Source organism: the organism of the source record quoted next, unplaced genomic scaffold, assembly GCF_019419815.1.
Source record: "Pyrus x bretschneideri cultivar Hongxiangsu unplaced genomic scaffold, Pyrus_bretschneideri_v1 Contig4, whole genome shotgun sequence".
In the NCBI taxonomy this organism is placed as follows: Eukaryota; Viridiplantae; Streptophyta; class Magnoliopsida; order Rosales; family Rosaceae; genus Pyrus; species Pyrus x bretschneideri.
Genome location: NW_025999723.1, coordinates 5,912,357 through 5,922,838, shown reverse-complemented (window position 1 = coordinate 5,922,838; position 10,482 = coordinate 5,912,357). Strand labels below are relative to the sequence as shown.

The 10,482-nt window shown below is 36.4% G+C and overlaps 1 protein-coding gene and 2 long non-coding RNA genes across 6 annotated transcripts; 2 read left to right on the top strand and 1 right to left on the bottom strand.

The window, feature by feature from the left end:
- Positions 1 to 2,712: 2,712 nt before the first annotated feature.
- LOC103950226 lies at positions 2,713 to 4,369 on the top strand. 4 transcript variants are annotated; one of them, XR_007251096.1, is made up of 7 exons: positions 2,713 to 3,030; positions 3,175 to 3,217; positions 3,329 to 3,484; positions 3,619 to 3,692; positions 3,930 to 3,989; positions 4,081 to 4,176; positions 4,278 to 4,369. It is a non-coding gene; the product is annotated as an uncharacterized LOC103950226 (long non-coding RNA). The 4 variants fall into 4 exon arrangements; XR_007251098.1 differs by having other exon boundaries at positions 2,963 to 3,030; positions 3,175 to 3,225; XR_007251097.1 differs by lacking the exon at positions 3,175 to 3,217 and having other exon boundaries at positions 2,717 to 3,030.
- A 546-nt stretch (positions 4,370 to 4,915) lies between these two features.
- Positions 4,916 to 5,843, top strand: LOC125468722. Its single transcript, XR_007251094.1, has 2 exons — positions 4,916 to 5,000; positions 5,363 to 5,843. It is a non-coding gene; the product is annotated as an uncharacterized LOC125468722 (long non-coding RNA).
- Positions 5,844 to 6,310: 467 nt separating this feature from the next.
- Positions 6,311 to 10,035, bottom strand: LOC103943004 (cucumisin-like). Its single transcript, XM_048565024.1, has 10 exons — positions 9,890 to 10,035; positions 9,691 to 9,791; positions 9,399 to 9,496; positions 9,067 to 9,310; positions 8,341 to 8,857; positions 8,058 to 8,161; positions 7,734 to 7,949; positions 7,494 to 7,605; positions 7,168 to 7,381; positions 6,311 to 6,966 (listed from the first exon to the last, which is right to left on the bottom strand). The coding sequence occupies exons 1-10, from the start codon at positions 9,983 to 9,985 to the stop codon at positions 6,440 to 6,442; spliced, it is 2,229 nt and encodes a 742-aa protein (XP_048420981.1). The 5' UTR covers positions 9,986 to 10,035; the 3' UTR covers positions 6,311 to 6,439.
- Between the last annotated feature and the right edge of the window lie 447 nt (positions 10,036 to 10,482).

Sequence of the window (10,482 nt, the reverse complement as noted above, 5' to 3'; positions counted from 1 at the left end):
TTGACCACCAAAAAGCTTAAACAATTCCCATTCCATAGAGGGCACAATCTATTGTGCCCAATGTTAAAAAAAGCAGACACAAAACAGTAATGGGCACGGAAATCGTGTCGAGTGGGATCACATGACAACTTTTTTACTGAAAATGGGCACAAAAAATATTTTGTGTCTATAAAAATTATTTGTCAAAGGCACTATATGTTCTCTCTCGTTTGTCTTTACCTCCACTAGTACACCAATAATTAAAATTTATAAAATTGTGGTAAATAATGGTATGAAGCTGTTTATTACCGTGCAATATTTTAGCCTCAAAATAAGTTAGCAATAATGTTGTTCAAATTTGTTTTTCCCGAAAGCTGAACCTCAGATCTCTCACTTACAAGTAAAAAAGAATACCACTACACCATAGTACTAAGTGGCATGTTTTAGATTTACAAAGGATCATTTCCAGGTGCAATGAATGTTTGTTAGATTCGTATCTTTTTGAATTGCTTTTTGGATTGTTATCTTCTTGCAGGTTTGTTTTTTATACTTGGTGATATGGTTTTTGGTTTTAAAGTCCTACCTGCAGTGACACATAACCAACAATTGTGCCCTTAGGGTTGGTCTCTGTGCAAAAGTTAGTTGGTCTTCAGATAGACAAATGAGTTAATAATTGTAGATTCCTTTTTATGACACTAATGATAGAAATTGTGTCCACTAAATATTAATAAATAATAAATCACTCTACTTCTCATTGGGTCTTCAAATAGAGAATATATTTTAATAATTATAAATTCCTCTTTTCTGACACAAATGTTAGAAATTGTGTCCAGTAAATATTAATAAATAATAAATACTCTATAGCAAAAGAATATGTTGGCACAATTATGGATTTGTGCCTTTATTCTACTATAAAACGTCCACACACTCCCTTACTAATTTGTATATGGAAATTAAGAAGGTTGCTTCATACACATATGTTTCTTTTGAATTTGAGCAAGTTCTACATCATTGACAATGGCGGACAGGCAACGTCGTGGAGTTAGAATTGGAATTGAATCTCCAGCATCACATTCGTATATTGCTTCCAACATTACAACAGAAAATTCCACAAGGAATCCTCCAGTTCAACGTCCACGACAACCTGTTAATGCCGGGCGCATGCCTCGTCCTTTTAATAATCAGTACATTCTTACTACTTTTGTTGATGGTCGCCTTGGCTATGCATTACCCTTCAATAACAGATGCGTACGCACACCTCAAGGACGTGTATTGCCAGCATGGGCAAACCCAGGTAGGACAGAACAATATCTTGTCAATTTGGTTTCTACTGAAACAACAACTGAACAGTCTACCAATTCTGTCGTTATTATTGAAGAACCACGCACTTATCAAGTACAAATTCGTCCTAGAGGTCTGTCTGTCCCACAGTTGAGCTCACGAAATATGCAGAATGTTACCGTTGAGATTTTAAGCAGCGATGACGAGGACAATTAATATATTTTGTATTATGTTATATTTCACTGGTGTACTATGAAAATATAACTATCTTATGCTATGCTGGACTCCTCTTGGGTCCTTTTATCAACTTATGTCGTATTCCAATATAATAATGTTTTCTTTCTAATTAGCCCTTGTAGATTTACTCCTAGTATATATTTTTTTAGGTTATAATTATGTTTCTCGTCCGCTTCATACCGCAGAATTCAGTGAATTCACAGCGTGGCAACACAAAGGTTATGAGACATTATTTCTATACTAAAACTCAAACTCTGGTGCACTGTTTACGGACAGTGCAAGGACGAACATGCCCCCCAATTGGTCTTCAGCGTTTTTTTTTTCACAGTAAAATGGCGGTTTTGTCCTCCTAGACCACGCGTCTCTCATCAATGTGCCTCTAGGTTCGATCTTCATTTTCTGTTCCTTGCTTGGCACGCGTCCATCATCGCTGCCGTTTCTGTTTCAGTTCTCTGCCTGTTCTTTCTTTGCTTTCCATTTCTCTTCTCTCTCTCGCCGTCTTCTCAGTGTTTTGCAAGCTTTTCTCCCTTTGCCTTTGTCGCCATGGTCTCCATCGCTCTCAAGCTTTTCTCCCTTTCTATTTGTCGCCATAGTCTCCATCGCTCTCAAACTTGCGTTTCTATCCCTGTCAAATCTTGGCTCACTGGAAAAATCTGAAGTAGTTTAAGCTTCTTCAGCTTTTTGATTTGGATTGAAGATGATTTTAAGCCAAAAAGGTTAACGTTTTCTGGTAAGTTCTTTGAATCCTACATCTCGGAGTTCTTTTTTTTTTTTTTTTTTTTTTCAAATCTATGGGTTGTGTTTTCTTCAATTTTAAAATATTAAAAATTGAATCTTTTTTTTTTTTGGGTAATATTTTTCATTAGATTATGCTATGGGTTCTGATGAGGCTTTGAATTGGGTTTGAGAGTTTTGATTTAATGAGAAAGATAAGGAGTATACACGGAGACAGGGAGTTAGGTCATTTGAAGAAATGGAGATTAGGGTGAGAGAAAAACGGGAGAGAAGGGGTAGCAGATTAAATTTTGATTTTATAATTTTGGGGGTTTTGTGTTTAAATTTTGCGTTTGTAATTTTGGGGCTTTCATGTGCAACCTTAGAACCACTTTGTGCTCAAGGTTTATAAAAGGTATGAAACCCCTGGTGTTTGCTGATGCGTTTTTTTTACTTTCTTAGTATGGCCTTTAAATTTTTTTGGTAGTTTCTGTAGATATAGCCTACAAATGTTGACCCGAAGGTTGGACATAATCATTACTTCCTATTACAATTTATTAACGTTAATTCAATTAACAAAAGTTGATTGGAATCTGACAATGATCTAGATATTTGCATGGGTGAGAGAATCTCGCTGACATTTTTCGATATTTAGATGGGATTTGTCTATGAATTTTGTTTTTGTAATTTTGGGTTTTGTTTATATTGTTAGATTCGTTGTCTGCGCGTATCATTTGCTTCTGTTTTTCGTTTCAGGCGACGTTACTCTTCATTTTTTGGGGCTTTTGTGTGAAGCTTTCGAAGCCCTTTGTGCTCAAGGTAAATAATTTTGGTTTTTTCCTTTGAGGCTTTTGTGGAACAATTTTTTTTGTTTTTTGTTTTTGTAATATTGTGATAGTTTTATTTTGTATGTTGTGAAAGTTGATTGTTTGAGAAACTGAGTAACTGTGTATTTGTTTGTAGTTATGGTATGAGACGTGATATAAATTGAACAGGGTGAGATAAGGTATTTAGGTATCACAACAATTGATCGTGAAAAACTATTAACAAACTGCATTTGAAACATTCATTCATTTATGTTATATGGTTCCAAGCTTGAGTTCTTTTTTCCATGCAGCCTTCTGTTAACCAATACGGGTCTATTCATTCTGGTAATGCTACAAATGGATAAATCACATCAGAGCGTCTGCTACCCCTTTGTTACCTGATTTCATGGATTCATATATGTGCTATCTCCATAACTATTATCTGTCTGCTGCCTATTACTATGGAGGTAAAACTTATGGGTGAAGTCTTTGCTTTAGATTGGTTTATTTATGGATTGTCAGATTCTTCTTTAAATTCATGTATATTTTTTATATCAAAATTCATGTGTGTGATATGAATGGTTTTGTGAATTTCTTTTAGGCTATGATGAGACTAGCAACAACTGGGAGGACTACTTGAGATATGTAAATCCTGAGGGAGTATAAATGATTTCTGTAAGTTCCTCTTCCAACTTCACAATTGTGAACTGGGTAGTCATTACAAGCTTCCAGTGATAGTTGTCTAACGCTTCGAAGGCAGCTCTCTAAAATTTAAATTATCTTTCTGAGTTTTCTTTTCTTCTAATTACATAAAATTGATATTTTTTTATATAGTTATTTATTTGTCATATGCTCTGGTATATCGATTTCTTTTTTTCTCAAAATTTTTGCTTCGTTTTATATAATGCATAGAAAGGAGGAACACCCAAACTGGAGGTCAGTCAAGCATGACATCCTTTCTATAGACCTGAGGTCAGTCAAACATGTGTTATATGTGTATAGGTAGAGTTTCCATTGCTTGATTCTCCTCTGCTTATATCACTTTATTTGGTGCCAATTTTAGGGGAAATTATGAGACATGGAAATTGTTGCCAAATGCGAGGACATAAAGTTGTCTATTTGCAAAATTACGATGAAGTGGCACAAGGACCCTAAGTTGGTATGTTCAAGTAGATTACCTGATCTCCTTAGTTGGGTTTAGGTTTAATGCTCAGTGGTATGTTGTGCTTCTGCTTCTTTTTAATTATCGAGGATATGCAGAGATTGCAAATGAAAAGATTGTATTTGCAGCGTTGATGCATTGTTGAGCCAGAGACGCAAAAGGAAGGATGTATTCAATCTCAAGATCTGAGCTTTCACTTCTTAATTTTATTATTATTAATTTTGTTTGCTCTTTGAAATTTGAATGTATTAGTTTTTTAATTTTATTGGGATTAGTTTACCTGAGATGGGTTTTGGCTATATTTTTAGATTATGAAATTTAATGTTAATTGATTTTCTAGGAAAAATGTGAGACTGAGAGTATGTTAAAAGGCTGAAACATTGCATAAAGTGGTTCCAAGAGCTTGAGGAAAGCTACTTATTAGAGCGTGAGAAGTTAGAGAATTTGATTCTGTTATTCGTAGACCATTCTGCCAAATCTCTGAGTTTGAAGCAGATCAATTTTTACATTTTTATGTTTAATTTTAGGAAGAAATGAAAATGAGTTTTGCCTTTTTTGAGTGTTTCGTTAATACTAGCTTGCTGCATATGCTATTCTCTGGGTGTAAATATAATTATCTAAGCAAGCTCACTTATTTTTTGAACTCTAACTGATTTGTAGCTGCAACAAGAATTTTTTATTGGATTTTTCCCAGTCTTTTTAACAGTATTAGGTTTCTATCCTGCATGTCACCAGGCTGATTTCCTTGGTAGGTCATATTTTTCACTTTCTGGATGTGCAAAGTTTGGATAGTACACATCACCGGGCCAAACCTTTCTCAGGTAAGGAATTACATCGCGTTTGTTGAAAATATTTGCTTCCTTTCCTCTGATGTATGTGTGTGATTTTAGATTGTAATGTATCACAAATTTGTGGCATGAAAATTGATATTTGTAGACTTACCCTTTATTTTTTGGCTGTGATGGGGGAAAGGAAAATAAAATTTCAAAGATTGATACTTTTATGTGATTTCTTGGCTCTTTTTTTCATATGATTTTCATTGTATGTGTGCCAGTGTATGTCTCTTCTTGAAAAATGCATGTTGAAAATGGGAGAATTTTGGACATTGACATGTTAAGAAGTCAGGTTTTCTGAATGAAGATACTCTTATGATTTGTTTGTAATTTGTTTTGCAAATGGGTAGGAATGTCATTCTAAAAGGATATTGGCAGGAGGGGGTGGAATGTCATTCTAAGATATATATATCAGCAGCAAGGGTGTGGAAGCTCACACGCTCAGATTTCAACGCGTTTCGAAGGTGGAAATGACAAGAATGTGCAGTGTGGACCTCCAATTTCTACTGCTATGATGCATGAGGACTGCCAAAGTGAGAATACTGGTTAGTTGTCATCAAGCAGCCCTTGTAGATGTGTATTTTGTTTATATATTGCTAGTTTAACCATTAGTACGTTTGACTTGGGGATACAAGCTTGGATATGTTATATTTTGTTGTATATAGAGAATCCCGGGTATGTCCAGCATAGGATAACATGTATTTTTTGGTTTAACATTTGGATGGGTTGTATTGTTAGGTTGCATGAATCGGTCTTAGCCGAGAACATGGGTTATGTAATATATTAACTTCACTATTTTAGTGCTAATGTTGATTTATGTTTAGTTTGTAATGGATGATTTGTAAGTTTCTAAATTTAGGTGGAAATTAGGTTCTATGAGCAACCTGATGATTTCCATGTTTAAATAAAAATATCCAATTATGCCACAAATTTTTAATTGTGCTGGAGTTTTATTGTATTTATTAAAATATAATAGTGGCACAATTTTAAAGTTGTGCCCTTGCTTTAACATTTATACAGCAATCTAAGCCTTTAAAATAGCAATTGTGCCCATCTTACACCATACATTCAGTAGCCTTTATTAGAGGTAAGACACAATAAGGGTTGTGTTTGTGCTTAGCTTTGGGCACAAAACATCATATTGTGTGCTATAAGTAATGGTGACGCCCATAGAGGGCACATATACAAACTTAGTTGCTGCACTGTTGCTATTGGTCTATGAGCACAAATGTTGGTGCTTTTTGGCCTCAAAAGGCACATATAATTTTTTGTGTGCAGTGCTCATTTTTTTTGTAGTGTAATAATTTAATTTTCATTTAAAATACATCATTGTGATCAGTACGTTGCACTTTTGTTTCATTGGAGCCCTATCCAGCTTCATGCAATTGCTTATTCAAACATCATACATTATTACACATACCTTCTTGTCAAAACACAAAATACACAACTATGGGGCTCCTCACTTGGAAATTACCATCATCCCACACCAGAGAACCAGAGACTATGGTTTTATCAATCAACCCTTTCACCGTGACTTGAAACGATAGCTTCTGCCCGAGAGATGTGAACTTTAGAACGCTTGGATTAACTTTGATTTCAAGTCCTGGTGGTGCACTCACTTTAGCTTTATATGTGGACTTTGGTGATCCAACATTTGTGACGGTCCTATTGAAAATGCCATTGACGGATTTAGGGTTCGAGGTGGAAAGTGCAACAGAAGGATAGTTTAGATGATCACTGAGTGTTCCATGACTCGATTGTGATGATGAGCAGCTATCCCCTGTAAGAGCTTTCAATAATCTGGTACTATAGCCATGTGCACACAAAAAATTTACGTAATCGACTTCAGCAGCATCGTATACCAAACCAGGATACGGAGCCCTACTAGGATTTATTAGGCCAGCACCGTATGCGAATTCGGCTTCAGGGTTAAGATTTGCACTCATAGATTTGGCTGCAAAATCGTTACAAATTAATCAAACATATAAATCTTAGGTAATACAATGTACATCATGGACAAAGTCTAATTATATGTAGGGTCTCTCTCACAAGACTTGGTCACATGATCTCTGACAATAATTGGTCACATGACTCATCAAATATGTGAGAGAATGGTTGTATTGTAATGGGTACATGTATGAAAATGCATCCATACCAGTAGTCGTAAGAGCTGACAGGATAGCAGCAGGTGACCAATTGGGGTGAAATGACTTGACATATGCAGCCACGCCCGCAGCATGTGGGCATGCCATTGATGTCCCCGATATTATATTGTATGAAGCTACTCTGTCATCACCTTCAACACCTGAAACTGGGGCAGTTGGAGGCCATGCTGCTAGAATGGAAACTCCAGGAGAAGCGATATCTGGCTGCAACATATAGGAGAAAACAAGGAGGAAATGTAAGACCCCTCAATATTCATGATTCGGTTTGTTCATTTTTTAAGTCGGCATTCACACACCTACGGGGCCTTGAGGTTACCTTGAGAATGTTAGGAGTATTTGGATTTGGACCCCTTGATGAGAATGAAGGTATATATGGGGCCAGTGCATCCCTACCCTCAGTACTTTTCCAAATTGTTGCTGTTGGGCTCCTACAAATCATTACAGGGTTCAGGATTTATTAGCAATAACATAATAAGGGGTCTTTTGATTTATGTTAGTTTCGCACATTAGCAATATTTTAAATCAATCACACACAGTCATTCTCAAATATTGATACCTGGTTGAGTTTATGTAATGGGTAATTTCGTTACCAACATGGAACCAAACGGAAGCTGCTGGTACTGAAACAGGATCGATTACATCTGCTGGAATTCGGCTTGTCAAAACGTAACCAAATGCGCCTGCATATATAGCCCCATCCCCAGTAGTCCCATCGCAAAGAACAATTTTACCCTCCACCAATTTTTTGTCTAACGTGCCAATATGGCATAACCTGGTCCATATATATATATCCATGTTATTAGCACCAGGTTAGACTTATGCTAGACTACCGTGGTTCTTCAGTATAAAAGGTATATACTCTCAAAATGCGTACACATACTTGGAAGTTTTGCCATCGTAGCCTGCTGCCCGATCCGGAACGTCTGCAGCATATATTATGGGGTAGAATTTACCCTTTAGTTCAAATGTGTTTGTTACTATTCCCTACCAAGGAAGCAAAAACAAATCATAATCAACTCTCATGTTAATCACTTCTCTAGTATTTTGGTGCATCTTTCAGCATATATATATAGTTGATTCTCCAAAAGTGTATATATTGCCCAACCAGAATCACTACCAAACAAAGCCCTCAATGAGCAAAGGTTAGATTTTGTATCAATTACCTCATAAATTTTGTGGTTTCCCAATTGAACCTTGGTATCAAAGTGGCGATCTATGGTGCTAGCAGCTACAGCAAGAGACCATGGTGCAAAGTTTGTAATAGTTTTCAGGTTTGGACCTTCATTACCAGCAGCCGCGGAAGTGAATATTCCTTTTCTTAAAGCGTGAAATGCTCCAATGTCAATGGAATTTCTGAAATAATCTAACGGTTTAAACCCCCCAAGGGAGACAGAGAGTATATCAACACCGTCAGCTATGGCATCATCGAATGCCGCTAGAATATCAGCATCCGGGCACCCGTCTGACCAACAAACTTTGTACACCGCAATGCGTGCTGATGGCACCCCTCCTCTTGCTGTCCCCAACCCTAAACCATACAGACTTGCCTTGCTAACTAAGTTCCCTGCTGCTGTTGATGCACAGTGGGTTCCATGGCCTTCCGTGTCTCTCGGGGACAGGAAATCACTGCTATTTTTGGGGTAGGGTAGACTGCGGTAATACCGTGCTCCGATAATTTTACTGTCCAAGTGTAACAAATATGTCATATTATTTTAGTCAGAGTTACAATTTGACAACATATGATATAAATTATAATCAAGTTCGCACTTTTTTTTCCTGTCCAATTGTACTTAACAACAACACGTGATTTTCCTTCTTTTTTTATTTTATTTTATTTTATTGTTTTTGAAATGTGCAGTGGATGGTTGAAATAAACTGGTTTGCTTTACTTGTTGCAAGTAAAATTGCCTTCCCCCTTGCATGCGCCCTTCCACCTTTTGGGGGGTGGGCCAAACCCGGCGTCACTGAAGCTGGCAGATTCAGGCCAAATTCCAGAGTCGATCACCCCGACAATGATATCAGTTTCAATGGCGCTTCTCTTCACCATTTCAGGAAACCCAATGAAGTCCCATGACCTTGTTGTTTGGGGCTTCTTAGTTTCACTAGGGAAAACAGACACCACACCATCCATTCCTGCATATATTTTTCTCGTCATACAATGGTCACTATTAATGTTTATGCAACTTGAAAAAATAATTTGAAGTTGGGTTCATATGACAACCAGCCAACTTCTGTGCTTCTTCCTCTGTTAGCCTGGCAGCAAAGCCATTGAAGCTTCTCTTGTAGCTGTGCAGAAGCAGAGATTCGTGCGCAATATTGCTGGATAAATAAACGTCAAAAATCAAAATCGTCAAAGATTTGACACTTTCAAACTCTGCCATAATTAAGGTCGAAAAACAACGAGAAGATGCGTATGTACTAGAGATGACTAAATTAAATGGTACCCTTGTCACGGATAATGTTAATCAGTATATATAATTAAGCTCACTATCATATGTGATAATTAATTAAACCTGTCGTCGACGACGTTTTGTAGCATGTTTACATGAAGAGCTGATGTGGTAGTGGTGGAAAGCTCCGGCTTTGGCTTGTCACCCATATACACAATATAATCCTGCAGTTAATATATCCAGGATCAGAAGATTAAATTAATTAATGAACATATTTTGAGCAGAGAAACGGAATTGTTCAAAATGCATATTTTATGAATGCCTTCCGGTTATCCTGGTGAGCAGCAGATGGAGTGACATCAACTAGCAGAATAGATATGAGGCTGATGAGAAGGAGAAACCATGGAGTCAAAGCCATTGTGGCGAAGTTCTAGAAAGCATGTAAAAGATAGACAATCTCATCCAAGAACACCATCATGTATTTATACTAAAAATGAAATGCCATGTATTTCACGTGTTGCAATTTCTCTTTATTCTTAGGGGTATGGTTTGTGTTCCCATGATTATTTTACATAGTTTAGGGGCGTTTTGAGATAAACGCCTTATTTTCCAATTTTGTTGATTAAACATCTATTCCTTTTAAGAATTTGATTAAACATTTTTCCTACAGTTTTGGTGATTAATTTCATTTTATTAAAAGTTCAATTTTAGACGTTCCTCTGTTTTTTCTTTTTTCATGAAATTGTTTGCTAGCCACCCTCAAAAAAATTTCACATTGCATCTTTACTTTCGTTTTCCTTTTTTCCCTATCAGTCCTTTAATTTGTTATAGTTATATGCATCTCTCATTCTGGAGATTTAAATTTTTTTATTGTTTATTATAATAATTATTTTAGTGAATTCAAAACTCATTATC

What these genes read in the sequence shown, in the direction of transcription:
- LOC103943004 (XM_048565024.1), bottom strand. Translation starts at nt 9,985, where the DNA reads ATGGCTTTGACTCCATGGTTTCTCCTTCTCATCAGCCTCATATCTATT. An exon ending in GGCAATTTTACTTGCAACAA is followed by an intron (nt 8,858 to 9,066) that starts GTAAAGCAAACC and finishes ACACTTGGACAG; the next exon opens with TAAAATTATCGGAGCACGGT. An exon ending in GTCAGCTCTTACGACTACTG is followed by an intron (nt 6,967 to 7,167) that starts GTATGGATGCAT and finishes ACGATTTTGCAG; the next exon opens with CCAAATCTATGAGTGCAAAT.